This window comes from Mobula hypostoma, chromosome 9, assembly GCF_963921235.1.
Source record: "Mobula hypostoma chromosome 9, sMobHyp1.1, whole genome shotgun sequence".
Lineage (NCBI taxonomy): Eukaryota > Metazoa > Chordata > Chondrichthyes > Myliobatiformes > Myliobatidae > Mobula > Mobula hypostoma.
This window is the reverse complement of record NC_086105.1, coordinates 126039521-126058379: the sequence shown is the minus strand read 5'-3', so window position 1 is coordinate 126058379 and position 18859 is coordinate 126039521. Positions and strand designations below refer to the sequence as shown.

Genomic DNA, 18859 nt, shown 5'->3' with positions numbered 1-18859 from the left:
ATCAGAGCTTGGAGGAGGTTGCCTAATTTGTGAGTGTGGAGTGATGAGGCCAGTCCGATGGAGCCAGCCAAGTACCGGAGCCTTCGTGCTGAAGTACTGGCTTGAGGGAGGACGCTGCCCTGCATTGGTGGATTTTCCGGAAACCATATAGCTGGTATCTCTCCAAAGCTCTGAGGTGCCTGCGTAGGTAATCCTCATCTTTGAAATGTAGAGGCAAGAATCACTGCTGCCTGGCAGACTATAAAGTACAAACTGGCCTTATGATTTTGATCCATCATCATTCTTTTCATCAGATGACCAAAGGTTGTGACTGTGTGCTGGAGTTGAGTATGAATTTTCTCACTGGCATCTGCCTTCAATGTGGTTCCCTGGAGTCAGAAAGAGCCCTTGTTATGGATATTTTTGTCAAAAGTCCCATTAGTCGAAGCAGGGGCAGGTCAATGGAAGACCTTTGCTTGAGGACATTCAGTATAAGGTTGATTTGGTCACATGCCTTGCTGAAGGAGTTGACAAGGACTTGGAAGTCGGACTTGGAAGTCAGCCTTTGAACATACACACTTACGCATGTGTCATTTGCACATTACAACTCAGTGAAGGCTGGAACAAGTACAGGAGCGGGTTGGGTCTTGGTCCGGTGGCAGAGCTCCAAGATGACCATTTGTGAGCACTACTGCATGAATGTATAGGTCCATAAATTTCTCTCTTCCCCTTTCTTACACACACACACACACACACACACACACATATCAATGATCACAACCATGAGAAAATCTGCAGATGCTGGAAATCCAAGGCAACACACACAAATTGCTGGAGGAACTCAATAGGTCAGACAGCATCTATGGAAAGGAGTAAACAGTCAACATCAGCGTTCTGGTCTCAGCCCGAAACATCAACTGTTTATTCCTTTCCATAGATGCCATCTGACCTGCTGAGATCTTCCAGCATTTTGTATGTTAACATCAATTATCACCCCAGATCAACACCCTCCTCCCCAAATCCTCTTCACCATGTGCACTAACATCTAACTTTGCAGCCTCTACATCCAACAAAGACAGGGGCGCCAGGCACTTCTGGCCACCATCTCCTGCAAGTTCCCTCCAAGTCCCTTCATCGCTGATAAAAGCCTGGAACTTCCTGCCCAACCACTCTGTCCAAGTTCCACTCTTGCTCAGTTCATTTCAAGTATTGGTTAATTACCTCATTTTACAGTTGTCGCTGTTCTCCGGTCTCATCAGGTGACAAAGTGCTGTTTTGTGATGCCAATATTGCTGCTCTCAGGCCTGGCTCAGTGACAGCACTCTACCAGTCAGACCACTGCAGATTCCAGCACAACTCCACAGAGTTGAGCACAGGCTGAATGCAGACACTTCTAGTGTTGTAATATCATATATTCTGCCTGTCTTTTTAAATTATGTCTCCATGTACCTTCGCAGGCAGATGTGAGTTATCACTTAACGACATTCAACACAAAAAACAAGGGAGTTTTTCTGTGTCATGGCCATCATTTATCTCTCACCCAATACACATTCTCTGGTTATTGTTTCTCTTCTGTTTTTGGGGCTAGTAATGTATTGGCTGACACTTTAATTTGTTTAATAAGTGGCTGTACTTCAGAACTACTTCGTTCGCCGTTGAACATGAAGCACTCTGGACCACTTAAAAGATGCAAGAGATGAGTCGGCAGAATGGTTGGTTAACTTGCCACTCCTTCAATATTACTAATATGTAGCCAAATCATGTCTGGGTGACTGGTGCATTGCTTTTCGTGGAAAATCAGGATTGCACCCTCCGGTATAACATCGTATTGAACTAAAAGAAGTGCCCTGTGATTGTAATTTCTGGATATTTTCTTGATCAGTTTCAAAGGTTGAATAACATTTTCATGTAACTATGCACATACTAGACTTAGATGTTGATCATCTCTGAAATGATGTATTCCATTTGTAAATTAACTGATAAAGGATTATTATTGTATTATTCTCCTGTATGACTAATCTGTATACAACAATTCAACATTGATATTTTGAATGTGTAATGGAACTGACTGGCAGGACATCTTATAAATTAATACATCACAAACTGTTTGTTTCACTTATGAGTTCTGCAGTGAATTTTCTACCGTGGATGTTACTGTGACATTAGGAACAGTCAACCACAGTGTCAACTAACCCTTTCACCAATGTTTTTCATTGTCGCACAGTTGTGGAAACTTTCATACATATTAAACTATAAAGCTCAAAATGAAGTACTTACAAAGCGTGACGAGTTGTCATTTTTTACGGTCTTTGCATTACCAAAAGCTTCCAGAATGGGATTGGCCTGAAGGAGTTGTTTTTCCAGCTCACCCTAAAATTAAGATGGATTACATTCAATAGTCACAGTCACTAGATTTACCCCATGTCTGGTATGCTAACTGCCTTTTCTTTTGCATTGTTCTGGCAAATTATGACCTACAGCCATTATTGCTTTGTTGTGTGTTTACAGGCGTTTTAAAAGGCCTATCACATTAAGTTTCATTAATAGATTTGCCTTCAACTTCACTTTGTTGATGATTGTGGTGGATGATACTTTAGCCATGAAACTTACCAATATCATAATACATAGCAAAAATAACTAGCGTTTCATTTTCAGTTCTGCAAAGGTCAGAATTCCAGCGAGGTAGCAGTGCAGTGTTGAGTCAATGAAATGACAGGTTGCCAAGACGTTTTTAGATTATGCAGGTCATCAATGGCTGTTGTACGTATTTGTTGCTTTAAGAATGTTTAAACATCTGCAGGATATTGGTTCCCTGCCGGGTTTGCTTCCATCCTTCCACTGAGGGAGTCTACATTGTGTCATCCTGCAGGAGTCAGCATATTTATTCCACAGCCACGTCCGCTCCTATATCCTTTTCACTGAGGAAGAGAATCAGCACAACCCTGTAGGAAGTTTCACTGTTCTAAAACACCAAATCTCTGTTCCTTGGCGTTAAAGCACACACTTTAGATTTTTAGCTTGGGTAGCTTGTGAGTAAACTTTTTGTTAAATGTTTGAGAGTGTTGGTGGGAACTTTTACAAAATGAAAAGGCGCTCTTTTGGTTTAATCACGGTTAGGGAGAAACGATGCAATGACTGAGCATGGAAAGAAATGAAAATGTTTACAAGATTGTTTTTGATGACTGTTCATCTAAAACAAACATATTTTAGCTATATGTCTGACTGCAGCCAGTAAGTAGACAATCTGGAATGATGTTAAGCAAATTCATTTTCCTGGACGTGAAAAATGAATACAAGAAACTTTATGCAATAATTAAACAAACCACATACACATGCATTCCTAGTATTTGAAATTAGTTTAAAAATGTAAGCAGTATAAAGCCACATGCACTTCCAGCCGCCAAAGCATAAAGATTTGCAGTAGCATAGAGCTATGATAAGATCGGCCTATTATTCAAAATGGTACAAGGAAAATTATAAACTTGTTGGATTCCCCTACTCTTTTCCAGTTTCTGAAGGTTTTGGCACTTGTGGAAGCATGCACTCAGCTGGGACCAGAAGATACCTACTGACCAGAAGACACGCACTGTACACATTAGCAGATGATTCAGCTAATACTGAAGCCAAACTCATTGCTAATCACATATTTTGGGTGGAGGCATTGGGTGGTGACCAGATTAAGGAATTTATGGTCCTCACATCGGACGAATTAAATAGAGCCAATTGGATTGCCAGCTCGGGTCAGCCAAACTTTTACCTCATTAGCAATGAAAATTACTGCTGAATTCAGACTCCATTCAAGATTAAATTGTGATTCTTTTGTTTCATTGCACTAAGTTTCTTTAATTTAAAATGGTAAACAATTGCCAAGAGTGTAATTCTATTTAATTTACATAATTACGTTTCCTCAAGTGTTTTAAGATAACTTTTTCACAAAAAATTTATCAAGTGTTATACTTTCCTTTAATCAATCACTGAAACAGAAAATCCCTTATTGAAGATGGCAGCAAACAGCCACCAGCACTCAATTTTTTATATTATAGTGAAATCATATCAACATATGTTTAAATTAGTAGTATAGGTCAAAATGTACCCAGGAGTGAACCACAGATTTCAATGGGATGAAAGAGTGGGAGGGCAAGCCTAGCATTTAAAGTGAAGAGCGTAACTTTTAGAAACCTATAACACTTGACCAGATATGGACACGTTAGATGTAGGATCAATGTTCCCAATGACAGGCGAGTCCAGAGCTAGGGATCATAGTTCAAGGATAAGGCATAAGTTATTTAAGACTCAGATAAGGGTAGAAAGTTCTGCGAGAGGGTGGCAAGCCTGCGAAATTCCCTACTGCAGAAAGCAGTCACGGCCAAATTATTAAGTATACTTAGCAGGAATTAGGTAGATTGTTCTTTGGTGAGAAAATCAAGGGATATGAGGAATAAACTGGAACAGGGGACCAAATCTGAGTGGTCAGCCGTGGCCATATTGAGTGGTGGAGCAGAGTCAATGGGCTGAGTGGCCTCCTCCTGCTCTTGGTCTTTATCATTTACTACTGCACCATTTTAGTGGAGGTAAGCTCCAGTAATTAGTTATCAGAATAAGTTTTAGGCTTCAAAAAGCATGAAGCTGTCAAGCTCATGTTACTGCAGATACATATTTTGCATTTGCATGACATAGTTCAATGCATAGCAACAAAATTTAAAACCAACAACTTATTGTTACATCAGTACTGAAGATGAACAGAGTAATAGCTGATTGAGGCCATGCAGATATTCTTCCTTCAGTTCAGTGGCTACACTTGTTTCGGGCTTTATTTCAATTCAATCCTGATTGTGTTTTTTCCTGTTTAAACTCAAATTCATCCCATAAGGCTATAAAGAATACAGTAAATCTTTTCTACTATTACCCTGCTTTCACAGCAGACCAATATTGAAGCTGACCATGGCATGAAAGACTGGAATGTTCATGACTCAGGCCAAACCCAAAAGTGGACCTGCTGTAATCTAGAGAGAAGCAGGGCTTGACTGTGTCTTCTCGGAAATACACAGAGTCCTCAACAGTACATCCTGGAAATAGGTTTCCAAAACTGAAATCAATCTTTCTTTTAAGTAATGTTTGTGAAGCCAATAAACTGCAAACAATTTGGCCTAATGCTAATTGAAAACAAGCAACTAATTTTAGTAGAATGCAAAGTTTAACACTAAAATATACAAACAGGAAATACTAATTTCTTCTAATCTCAGACCTTATGGGTTGAATTATTTGTTTCATGGAAGTGGAAAATGCTGCCTTTGAAGTGACGAAAAACACTAAATGAACTTCAGAAAACATGCAACCCTTTGTGCTATTGTATCATTTCTGTTTATCTGTGGGGTGAGTGACATCTTCCTATATTTCATCATTAAGATTCTGTGCAAAAAAATAACGTGCAGACATGTAATCAGTGCTCTAAACACATCGAACATTCTCAATTACTCACGTATGCAAAAGCGGGATCTTGCTGTAGTTGGATAATATGGTATAAAACAAATATATCAGTAGAGAAACAAATGTCAGATTATGCCACACAAACAGAATTTAGCCTCTTTCTAATCTCCAAAGATAACACCACAATTCCAGATGTTCACTTATATTGAAGAAGCTCCAGAATAAAAAGGCAAATGTTACAAACTGAGATAACATTTTCAGTGCTGCAGTTAAAGGAGATGCCAAATAGAGGCCAAACTCTTTCAGTGGGGAGGAATGAACAAAGGACGAGGGTAGAATATCTTGGCTTCCTCTGCCCTTGTTCAGTTCCTTTCAACTGTTTGCAAAGAGGTGGGCATAACCTGGCCTAATGTCTACAATGCAACACATTCCATGGAAACAACCATCATGAATAAACAATAGATATCGAAAAATAATTCCAGGAAACATTACTAATTTAGTAACAAATGATGCCAATGTTGGCAGAAAGTAGATTTTTTTTCAGATGTCCGAAGATTTAAATACATATTATAAAAGTTAAAGATAAATAACATTTTAGAAACTGACATTTTGATGACAGCTGTGGGAGTACGTTCTTTGCTCTGGGGCTCAGGTGGCTGAATTGAAATCAAAATGACATTTGTCATTGCAATTCAGCATAAAGAACAAAGAACTATGCAGTCTGTGTAGTGATGTGGGATCCAATAGGGTCCAGTCTCTTACACAGCTAGAGAATGGTGAAACTAGTACCAATCCCCAAATTGCAGTAGGTCATGAAGTTACTTTAGATAAATGAAACAATTGTCAAACTTTGGACACACTTAATTTCCAAACCTAAAATTTGGAATTGAAGTGATTTGCTACCAAGGATTTACCTTGTATGATTTATCACTGGACAGAAGGTTTTTAGCTGTACAGCATGAAGTTCAGAAGTTAAGTGTTCTAATTTGAAATACAGGTACAAAGGGGCATCTTTAGCCTTTCCAGAACAAAGTACAGACAGAACAAAATACTTATCTGGCAGAAGCCCAGCAGCATTCCGCTATTCAAATTTAAACCTGCTGAGGAGATGGCATTGGCACCAGTTGAAAGCCAGTAGATTTCTTCTACACACATGCACATGGATCTTGATGGTATCACTGCGATCCAGCTGTAGTTCTGCAAACCTTCCCTAACACAAGGCTCCACGAGATTCTCTTGGAAACCAATCCAGCACCTACCTTGTGTTGGTTAGCAATGTGACCATTCTTTGCCAGCAACCTGTGCTAGCCAGGAAGATGGCTGGCAAGACGTAATTCAATGGAATACTAGGGGAGTTAAAATCTTCCAATGTACAACCAACAAAGCGCAAAAAAGTGACTTTTTGCATAACTATCCAGAGATACTGCTTCGAAATCAGGATTTGAAAAGCATATTCAATACCATTGGTTATTAAATATGAGAAGTATTGTATGCAGATCAACAAGCTCCCCTTTTGAAATCAAGGGGATTTTATTTCATTTCAGATAAGTGACTTATGTTTCCATTTGTTGAAATCCCTCTCCCTCTCACTCTCCTTCTCTCTATCTCTATCTCTGAAGAAAAATAAAATATGCTGGAAAGTCCATCAGCCAAAAGCATTAACTCTGTTTCTCACACGCAGATGCTGCCTCACCTGCTGAGTATTTCCTTTACTCGCTGTTTTTATTACTGATGTAGATTGTTATAAATGGACTAGATCTCAAATCTGATGGTGATCTTTTGATCTGTGATCGTATGACTTTTGCTTTAGACCCTGAATAAATGCCACCAATTAGTTATCTGTATTTTAACAAAATGCACTTTTAATGGAGTTGTCGCAAAGGCTAGCTGCGCAAATCTCTTTATGAATGGAGGAAGACAAAAAAAAACATGCAAGCCCTATAAACCACTGATTATTTTTATTCAAGTTATTGGCTATATACTTTCTCTGCTGAATGTACTTTAAACAAGTTTGTTTGTAGACGCATATGTATAAATAAAATTAGGTTGGCTAACGCACATACAAATTAGATTGGCTACTTGATAACTAGAATGCAAAATCCCAACAGCCAAGTTGCAATAAAAGTTGTGTCATGATAAGTGTGCAGTGGAAAAGACCTTGCCAAGTCTGAATTGCTTGTTGGAATCCATATCATTACCAAGTCCTTCAATTGTTGTGGATGAGGGGCAGGATTGAGGCTGCTTATATAGCTTTGTTCTTTCCCAGTTCCGTGCAAATAGCAAGTTTGCCATAATCGGTTCGTTGTGCTGATTGTATCGTGATTGGTGCTAGGAGAGGGGATTGGGCAAAGTTCCAAGGGTTAAAGAGAGAGTTCTATGGTTCAGCTGTAAGCCAAGTTTGTAAGGCTTGGAGCTGAGGTGATGCCCATGCCAGTGTTGTTATCACTGAACCTTTGTCCAGAGGTGGTGAGGGCAGCAATTTGAATGCACAGAAGGAGCAGCCAGAGGTGAGTGTGATTTTCTCAGCTCCTATAGCCCGAGGCATCCATAGTGGAGTCATCCTATTCTAATTGCCTTATAAGTAGAAGGTCATTCTTGGGCTTCTCTCCAGCCTTCAGCTGCAGGTACTGTTTCTTCATGGTTCCAAGAGGAGCCATGTTGTTTTCCAAGCCATTGCTGCAGTTAGTTGCATTGAGAAGAGGCAGTCTTGCACACAGGTGGTGCGTCTGTATTGCAGGGCAGATTCAGCTCTAAAGTAGTTTAGATTATGATTGCATTTCACAGAGCACAGTGAGACCTTTTGTGACCTGCTGGACTGGAAGGAATGTTATTCCTGTTCATCTGAAATTCGTCAACAAGCTACTTGGAAGACGTTCTTTGGATCCAAGTATCCCAACTATCCCGGGGAACCCCCCCTTGCATAATTTATTGTAAATTAACTGGTCATTGTCAAGTGCTCTGTGATTAGGGTCGGGTTAAATAGGTGGGTTGTTGGGCTTCGCTTCTTGGGCCGGATGAGTCTGTTCTGCAACGTATCTCTAAACAAATAAATAGATAGTGTCATTGTGGGGAGATGGCTGATGGGTTCACCGGCACAAGTTTATAACGCGGTGACACTTGGTCTTTCTGGGACTGGTAATATAGACAGTGTGTTATGGATTCAAACGAGTGTTAATTCTGTCCGTCACATGCCAGAAATATTTTTACTTTTGGGAGAGAGGAGGGTAGTGGGTTATTATTTTAGGCAAAAAGCCCATAAGTTGCACTGTTTTGCAGCAGCAACTTTATAATTAGTTATATTCCTGGCTGGCAACATATTTGTAACACTTATATAGGCATCCGTTATGGATTTGCGCCTCGGAAGGTTTCCAGGGTGCAGGCCTGGGCAAGGTTGTATGGAAGACCAGCAGTTGCCCATGCTGCAAGTCTCCCCTCTCCACGCCACCGATGTTGTCCAAGGGAAGGGCACTAGGACCCATACAGCTTGGCACCGGTGTTGTCGCAGAGCAATGTGTGGTTATGTGCCTTGCTCAAGGACACAACATGCTGCCTCAGCCAAGGCTCGAACTAGCGACCTTCAGATCACCAGGCGGACGCCTTAACCACTTGGCCACGCGCCAACTTTGTAACACTATCAGCTAGGCTTATAATATCCCCTGCTTGCACACAGTGTGAAAGCATTTTCTTTGGGATGTGCCCACTTTGTTGTTACATGATGGGTGATGACTGCTAAATGCTGGAGAAATGACACCCCTCCGTTGGTCAAGGTCGTTGCTGCCCTGCTGCCCAAGTGATAAGCAAGTCAGGGCACTATGATATGGAGAGCCGAGGGTTGCCCATGTAACAGGCTCCCCCTCTCCACACAGCTGATGAATCTAAAGGAGCGGCAGAGGCCGCTACAGTTTGGCACCAGTGGCGGCATCACAGGAGTTGCCAGTCAGCATTGCACTCAATGTAGGACTGCCTTCGGGACCCCAGCTCTGAAATTTTCCCTCAGGGTTTACTCCTGAAGCCTTCCCCATGAGTGGGTAGTGGAGGTTTGAGATCAGAGTTTTCCTTCTCCTAGATGAGCTGCCAACCACGGCTGACGAGCCTCATCAGCTAAAGTGAGTGGTTTTAAAGTGGCAGTAACCCACCTTTGGCCCTTCTCCTATTAGTAGAAACAGTCCCGCTGGGCTTAGTGGCTAAACCACACATGAAGGCTAGGAGCTGGACATGTTTGTCACAGGCTATTTGAGACACATACCATTGGGAGCGCTTACTAGGTAGTGGGAGCTTTTCCCCAGTACCACCCCAGCTATGACAACCTTAAGCAGCCTCTGGAGAAATAGGACAGGATTTATCCTGAAAACAGCTGGAGATTTTGACATAATTAATTTGCTCAGGGATCAGAGGTTTTCCTGTTTCAGGGATTTCACTCGCAATGGGAGACTTCTCTGGCGGCTGGACAAAGTTTCTGATAGACTAAAAGATCTTACCAGGAAGGTAGCAGGGTTGTCTGTCCAGAGGCTATTCACACTGCATCTCTACAATTTTTGAATCCAAGTATCCAATATTAGCTTACAAATCTTTACTGGACTCTTACCGTAACTGTGGCAATCAAGCCCAAGGAATTAGGAATTTCACCTCATTTAACCTGGACATGCTAACCTGAATGACCTGTGTGAGTTTAAGGTTAGATCCACCTGGATATAAAGCCTGTACTGAACAGTAAAAAGGTGACTCGGGAGAAATTAAATCCTCTTAAAGACCTTCAGGGACATCTACATGTGGAGATGGCCAAGATTTTTAATGTTTGTTTTTCCTTGGTGTTTACTGAGGAGAATATCATAGATGCCAAAGAAAAGAGGGTCATTAGTAGTGATGTCTTGAATTATATGCATTTATGAGGAAGAAGGAAGATACTTGCAGCCTCTAAGTGGATTAAAGTAACAAATCCTGACCTACCCCTGGATCTTATGGGATGCCAGGGATGAAACTGCAGAGGCCCCTTTAGAGATATTTAATTAATTGTTCGGCACTGCTGAGGTTCCAGAAGACTGCAGAGTGGCTAACGCTGTTCCATTGTTCAAGAAGGGTAGCAAGGACAGGCCAGGGAACTACAGCCTAGTGTGTCTGACTTTAATAGTAGGGAGGTTACTGTAGGGAATTCTGAAGGACCAGATCTCCCATCACTTAGATAGTCAAAACCGGATCAGGAATAGTCAGCATGGTTTTTGCATGGGAGGCTGTGTCTGATGAACCTTTTGGAGTTTTTCAAAAAGGTAAACATGGTGATAGATGAAGGTCGGGAACTTGATGTTGTCTATATGGACTTTACTGAGGCATGTGATGAGGTCTTGGAGGCAGGCTGATCTGGAAGACCGGACTGCGTGAGATTCAAAGGGAGCTAATGAAGTCGATTTAGAATTGGCTTGATAATAGGAAACAGAGGGCAATGGTTGAAGATTAATCCTCTGACTGGAGGCCTGTGATTAGTTGAGTGCCCCAGTGATCAATGTTTAGATCTCTGTTATTCATTATTTATGTAATTGACTTGTATATAAAGGTACATGGTGAGATTCACAAGTTTGCTGCTGATATTAAATTAGGGGGCCTTATTGATAGTGAAGGTTATAATGAGATCTTGATCTATTTAGGAGATGTGCTGAGAAATGGTTTACAACTTAGGTAAGTGTGAAGTGAGGAGTTTGGACAGTAAAACTGTTCACCCCACAGGGACATTATGTTACAGTTATCTAAGTCATTGGTGAGGCTACACTTGGAGTATGGTGTACAGTCTTGGTCACCCTGTTATTGGAAAGACATTGTCAAGCTGGAAAAGTGCAGAAGTGATTTATGAGCACGCTGTCCGGGCTGAGTCATAGGAAGAAGTTGGTCAGGCTGGATCTTTATCCTGAGGAGCATAGAAGAATGAGAGGTGACCTCATTGATGTTTATAAGATTCTGAGGGGTATGGATACTCACAGTCTTTTCCCCCTGGATTGGGGAGTCCAAAACTGAAGGGTACAGTTACAAGATGAGGAGGGTTGAGATTTAAAAGAGACCTGAGTGCTCTGGCAGCTTTAGTCAGAGGATAGTAAGTACCTAGAATGAGCAGCCAGAGAAAGTGGTCCAGGCAGGTACAACTGCAATATTTAAGAGGCCTTTGGATAGGTACATGGAGGGAAGGGGGTTCAAGGGTTGTGGGCCAAATACAGGTAAATGAGACTAGTTGCTGTGGATGCTGTGGTCAGCATGGACCAGTTGGGCTAAAGAGCCTTTTTCCATGCTGCATTACTCTTTGACTGTATGTACGAGGTTATATGCTCAAAAAGATGGGAGGTGGAGGAAGACTAGCCACAAACTTTAGCCTCTAAGACTGTGAGTGAGCAGCCATTCTGAGACAAACACGGAGACCAGAGGTCTCCTTCTTTAGATACTAACCAAATTATTGCATTAATCTTGCTGAAACCAGAAGGGAAGGAGAAACGTTGTACTAAATGTATTTTTCATGTCATTGGGCTCTAACGCTCTACGGTGAGGCAAAAGGATTCTGCATTGGTAGGATTATTTTCAACTGGTTATATTTAAAATTATTATATTACTGAGAGTAAGTGGAGGATAACCAGTTCGTAACAGACTCATACTATGTCAAAGGAAAGCTGAATGAACAGTTAATATCAGAGATGGATCACTGCCAATAATCTCATTGTTGGGCCAACTACAGGCTGCATTATTCCTGAGATGAAAATATTTGACCTTGACACCATGTGACTGAAAATAGGAAGAGCTCCATTCTCAACCATCAATTTCTGTCAAACCAATGCGTACATACTGTATGCTTTAATATATATTAACATTGAATGCTATTAATACTGAAAGGGGAGGGTGAGGTCATGGTCCATATTGGTACTAAAGTACTACTGCACTTGGAATATGGACCCCTTATCTAAGAAAGGATATGCTGGCATAGGAAAGGGTCCAGAGAAAGTTCACGAGAATGATCCCAGGAATGAATAGGTTAACGTATGAGGAGCATTTGATGGCACTCATCCTGTACTCGCTGGAGTTTAGAAGATTGGGGAGGGGGAGGATCTCATTGAAATCTATCAAAAATTGAAAGGTTAGATAGAATGGATGTGGAGAGGATGTTTCCTGTAGTGGGGGAGTCTAGGACCAGAGGGCACAGCCTCAGAATAGAAGTACATCCCTTTAGAACAGAGATGAGAAGAAATTTCTTTAGGCAGAAGGTGGTGAATCTGTGGAATTCATTGCCATGGACAATAAATCATCTTATGTTACCTACGCTCTGTCCACCAGAAAAAGTGGGATCTCCCAGTGGCCACCCATTTTAATTCCACATCCCGTTCTGACATGTCACTCCATGTCTTCCTCTACTACCGCAATGAGGTCACACTCAAAATTGGAGGAGCAACACCTTATATTCTGTCTGGATAGCCTCCAACCTGATGGCATGAACATCAAGTTCTCAAACTACTGCTAATGCCCCCCTTCTCCTTCACCATTCCCCATTCCCCACTCTCACCTTCTTTCCTTACCCACTCTTCACTTCCCCCTGGTACCCTTCCCCCTTCCCTTTCTTCCATGTGCACTCCTATCAGATTCCCCCTTCTCCAGCCCTTTCACCAATTGACTTCCCAACTCTTTACTTCAGTCTTCCCCCTCTCTTGGTTTCACCTATCATAGAACCATAGAACCATAGAACATTACAGCACAGAAACAGGCCTTTTGGCCCTTCTTGGCTATGCCGAACCGTTTTTCTGCCTCGTCCCACTGACCTGCACCTGGACCCATACCCCACCATACACCTCTCATCCATGTACCTGTCCAAGTTTTTCTTAAATGTTAAAAGTGAGTCCGCATTTACCACTTCATCTGGCAGCTTATTCCACACCCCCACCACCCTCTGTATGAAGAAGCCCCCCTCTAATGTTCCCTTTAAACTTTTCCCTCTTCACACTTAACCCACGTCCTCTGGCATTTTTCTCCCCTAGCCTCAGTGGAAAAAGCCTGCTTGCATTCACTATCTAAACCCATCATAATTTTATATCCTTGTACTTCTTCCATCCCTCCCCCCACCTTCTTACTCTGACTCGTCATCATTTTTCTCCAGTCTCAAAATATCAACTGTTTGCTCTTTTCCATGGATGCTGCCTGGCCTTTTGAGTTCCTCCAGCATTCTGAGTGTGCTGCTTGTCTTATGCTGCAATTGTCTTACTGGTCTAAAGAAATAGGTCGGAAGAGAGATGAGGTCTGCAAAGGGAATTTAAGGCGTTATGTAGAAAGTTACAAAGCAGGATCTCTAGGTTTGTAATCCCAGGATTACTCCCTGTGCCACATGATAGCCAGGCAAGAATTAGGAAGTTAGTGTGGGTAAAGGGCTGGTGTAGAGCAGAGAGCTTCTGTTACCTGGATCATTAGGTTCTCTTCCAGGGCAGCTGGGACCTATATAAAAAAGTTGTGTTGCACCAAAACTGAAGTGGTGCTAATACCCTTGCAGGGTGGGTTGCCAGCCGGCGGCAAACAGAACAGTAGGTCAGCGGGTGGAAAGATTAAGGAGAAGGTTAAATCAAATCACTCTAATAGGAAGAACAAGTTTAGAACACAATGGGACAGAGGCCGGTGAGAAAGCCTGGATTAGTCCATGGTACTACAGTGTTGTAGCCATTGCAGAGACAGTGCTCGAGCAGAGAGTAGGACTGGCAGCTCACCGTTCCAGGGTTTTGACATTTCAGACATGATAGGGGGGGGATTGTAAAAGTGGTGGTGGAGTTGCATGACTGAGTAGGGAGAATGTTAGAGCTGCGCTTAGAGAGGAATTTGCAGGGCTCTTCTAGTGAGGCCATATGGGCTGAATTCAGGAATAAGAAAGGTTCATTCATTATGATAGGTCTTCCAATAACCAGCAACGAGAAATAGATATATAGGTGGGTCATGGAAAAGTGTTGACGCATGCCCAAGTGGTTAAGGTGTCAGTCTAGTGATCTGAAGGTCGCTAGTTCGAGCCTCAGCTGAGGCAGCGCGTTGTATCCTTGAACAAGGCACTTAAACACACATTGCTCTGCGACGACACCGGTGCCAAGCTGTATCGGCCCTTGTGCCCTTCCCTTGGACAACATCAGTGGCATGGAGAGGGAAGACTTGCAGCTTGGGCAACTGCTGGTCTTCCATACAACCTTGCCCAGGCCCGCGCCCTGGAAACCTTCCAAGGCGCAAATCCATAACGGATGCCTATATAAGTGTTACAAATATGTTGCCAGCCAGGAATATAACTAATTATAAAGTTGCTGCTGCAAAACAGTGCAACTTATGGGCTTTTTGCCTAAAATAATAACCCACTACCCTCCTCTCTCCCAAAAGTAAAAATATTTCTGGCATGTGACGGACAGAACACTCTTTTGAATCCATAACACACTGTCTATATTACCAGTCCCAGAAAGACCAAGAGTCACCGCGTTATAAACTTGATTTCCATCTATGCGCGGTGAACTCCATTCCATATTTTGAAAAATTGGGTCCACTGGTACACTGTGACCATGCACGTTGAAAACTAACATTGTCCAAGCATTTGATCTTATTTTGCATTGGTTCTGTTCATTATAGTAATCATTTTGAGTGAACGTTCTATAGCTAGTTTACATCATAAATGGTTTTTAGTTTTGTTTACTATTGTCTAGATGCATGAGGGTCCCAAAGATCTCTCAAGACAACAGGATAATACCAAAATATTAACACACAGAGAGAACATATTAAAGAATTGACTTACAATAGCATTAGCATCCTTCTTGCTCTTGTGGGAGGAAGCAACCACGGCCAGGTACTGAATAACTTTCTTTGTGTTTTCTGTCTTCCCAGCTCCAGATTCACCCCTGTGCAGGAAATCCAAGTGTTATTGCAACTTTTCAAGTTCACCTATATTTACATTGTGCTTGACTGTGAGGATTCATATCATCACTACTGACAATTATTCCCTGCCTCTTCGAAGGACTTTGGTTTCTCTGGTTACAGCTGCAAGCTCTGAGTCTGCCTGCTCCACCGGTGGGGACAGTGACACACTTTTCCTTCTCACTGTGAATGTAGCACCTGATAGAATGTTTAATGTTTCTGTGGGTATTTCAAATTCCATGGTAACCAACTCATTCTGGCAGTTTACAGATAATTGATCCCACCTACATTTGCAACACTTCTCATGCTCTCGATTGCCTCACTAACTTTCAGTTTCCTGGCCCTGACCGGCTCTTGTTCACTATGGATGTCCAGTCCGTATACACTTCTATCCCCCATCAAGAAGGCCTTAAAGCTCTCAGTTTCTTTCTCAATAAAAGAACCAACCATTTCCCCTCCACCATCACACTCCTCTGTCTGGCAACAGTCACAACACACTGGAGGAACTCAGCAGGTCGGGCAGCATCCGTGGAAACGATGAGTCGACATTTCGGGCCGGAACCCTTCGTCAGGACTGCAGGAGGAAGGGGCAGAGGCTCTATAAAGAAGGTGGGGGGAAGGTGGGAAAGAGAAGGCTGGTAGGTTCCAGGTGAAAAACCAGTAGGGGAAAGATAAAGGGGTGGGGGAAGGGAGGCTGGGAGGTGATAGGCAGGAAAGGTGAAGAAAGAATAGGGGAAAACACAATGGGTAGTAGAAGGAGGTGGGACCATGAGGGAGGTGGTAGGCACGGGGGTAGGGGGCAGAGTGACATAGGGATAGGAGAAGGGAGGGGGAGGGAATTACCAGAAGTTGGAGAATTCTATGTTCATACCAAGGGGCTAGAGACTACCCAGATAGTATATGAGGTGTTGCTCCTCCAACCTGAGTTTAGCCTCATCATGGCAGTAGAGGAGGCCATGTATGGCCATATCTGAATGGGAGTGGGAAGCAGAGTTGAAGTGGGTGGCTACTGGGAGATCCTGTCTGTTTTGGCGGATGGAGCGGAGGTGCTCAACGAAGCGGTCCCCCAATCTGCGTCGGGTTTCACCGATGTAGAGGAGGCCGCACCGGGAGCACCGGATGCAATAGATGACCCCAACAGACTCACAAGTGAAGTGTTGCCTCACTTGGAAGTACTGTTTGGGGCCCTGAATGGTGGCAAGAGAGGAGGTGTAGGGACAGGTGTAGCACTTGGGCTTAAAAACAAAACTGGTCCTCAACAATTTTTCCTTGGTCTCCTCCCTCCCACTTTCTCCAGACTTGAGGGGTAGTTGTGGCCCAGCTACACCTGCCTTTTCATTGACTATATGGAAAAAAAACATGTTCCAAGCCTTCCCTAATGCTCCCCACCTCTTCCTCCACTACATTGACAACTGCATTGGTGCACCTATGCTGAGCTCATCAATTCCATCCACTTTGCCTCCAACTTCCACCCCACTATTAAGTCCATTTGGTCCATTTCTGACACCTCCCTGCCCTTTCTCAAGCTCTTGTTTCCAGCTCTGGAAACAAACTGTCAACCAACATCTTTTATAAACCTACTGATTCCCACGGTTATCTGACTATACTTCTTCCCACCCTGTCTCCTGTAAAAATGCCGTTCCCTTTTTGCGGTTCCTTCATTTCCAACTCATCTGTTCCCAGGATGCAGCTTTCCTTTCCAGGACATCAGAGACTTTCTCCTTCTTCAAAGGATGAGGCTGCCCTTCCTGCACAATTGATGCTGCCCTCACCCGCATCTTCTCCATTTCCCAAGCATTTGCGCTCACCCCATCTTCCCGCCATCTTAACAGTGATAGAGTTCCTCGTCTTTAGCTACCATCACATGAGCCTCCGCATTCAGCACAGCATTCTCCATAACTTCTGCTATCTGCAAAGGGATCTTACCACCAAACATATCTTTATCTACACCCCCCCACCCCAACTTCCATTTAGGGTCCCAGACAGTCCTTCCAGGTGAGGCAACACTTCACCTGCGAATCTGCTGGGGTCGTCTATTGTGTCCAGTATTGCTGCTGTGGCCTCCTCTACATTGGTGGGATCTGTCGTGAATTGGGGGACCGCTTTGTCAAGCACCTCTGCTCCATCCACCAAAAGTGGAACTTCCTGGTGGGCAAGCATTTTAGTTCCGATTCCCATTCCTGTTCCGACATATCATTCCATGGCTCCTTTTATGCCACAAAGAGGCCACCATTAGGGTGAAGGAGCAACACCTTATATTCCCTCTGGGTACCTTCCAACCTGATGGCATGAATATCAATTTCTCCTTCCAGTAAAAAAAAATCCCTCCCCCACCCCTCTTCTTCTATTCCCCACTCTAGCCTCTTACCTCTTCTCACCTGTCTATCACCTCCCCCTGGGTCCCACCTCCTTACCTCTCTCCTAGGGTCCACTCTCCTCTTCTACAGATTCCTTCCTTTCCAGCCCTTCACCTTTCCTACCCACTGACTTCACCTATCACCTTCTAGCTAGCCTCCCTCCCCTCCCCCCACCTTTTTATTCTGGCATCTCCCTTCCTTTCCAGTCCTGAAGAAGGGTCTCGGCCTGAAATGTTGACTGTTTATTCATTTCCATAGATGCTGCCTGACCTGCTGAGTTCCTCCAGCATATTGTGTGTGTTGCTGTGGATTTCCAGCATTTGCATAATTTCTCGGTTTATAATTAGAAACCATTTGCTTTAGTTGCATTTCTGTAAGAGTTTTACTTCTAACTTTGGCACTGATTCATTTTACATTAATATGGAAATGAATAATGACCTTAGTATGTCTACTAACTTGTGCAACACCATAAAAGGCCAAATCTTTCCATTTGCACAAGTTCCTTCCATGAAGTTCCTTGCATGAAGCCTTTAGATTCCCAAGATATTTTGCAAGTTTGGGATTTTCCGAGGTTTTGAAGTGCATGAACTGCCTAAGGTTTCCTGAATTATTGGGAAATATTAGACACTATAGTTTCTGTATGTTTCCCAATCACTACATCAGGCAGATTTCACTGGCTTAAAAAATCACCAGCAATCACTGGGCACTGGAAGCGGTTAATTCAGAGTATTTACTTCCAGTCCGATGTTACTAATGCTCTATTAGATTGTCAGTGATCATGCTGCTGAAACCAGATGTGCCTCAGTATAGTACGGTTTCTCTGTTTTCTGTCCAAGCCCAGAATGTATGTTTGTTTAACTTGCAGTCAGATAAATGACTTGTGATTTTTAATTGTTAGAAGATGGTCTTTGGCTTAACTAATTAGATGATGGGGATGAAAAGCAGTGTCTTTCTTTTTTTTAAACTGAGAAGAAAGTGTGAGACAGTGTGTGCATGATTGTGTGACAGATTAGGATCCGTCTATCTGAAGTTTGTACTGTTGGTTACCCCGAAGTATGATGAAACAAGACGGAATCTGAAAATTCCAAGAAAGATTTTTTTAAATTTAAAAAGTAGAACTGAGCTTCCGCGAGTAAAAGTGCTCTTGTGGATCATTAACAAATCATCAGTACTTTGACCTCATGAGCACACCATAGATAGCTACCACA

At 42.8% G+C, this 18859-nt stretch overlaps 1 protein-coding gene across 3 annotated transcripts in view; it reads right to left on the bottom strand.

Annotated features, from left to right (window-relative positions):
* Positions 1-18859, bottom strand: part of LOC134352025 (myosin-11-like) — a 140461-nt gene that overhangs the window by 68254 nt on the left and 53348 nt on the right. For 2 of the 3 annotated variants that reach the window (XM_063059077.1, XM_063059079.1), the window contains exons 5-7: positions 15176-15278; positions 5459-5479; positions 2257-2349 (exon numbers count right to left, since the gene is read on the bottom strand). In XM_063059077.1, coding sequence (XP_062915147.1) covers positions 2257-2349; positions 5459-5479; positions 15176-15278 — 217 coding nt within the window. The remainder of the gene's footprint in view (positions 1-2256; positions 2350-5458; positions 5480-15175; positions 15279-18859) is intronic. The other variant, XM_063059078.1, reaches the window with a different exon arrangement.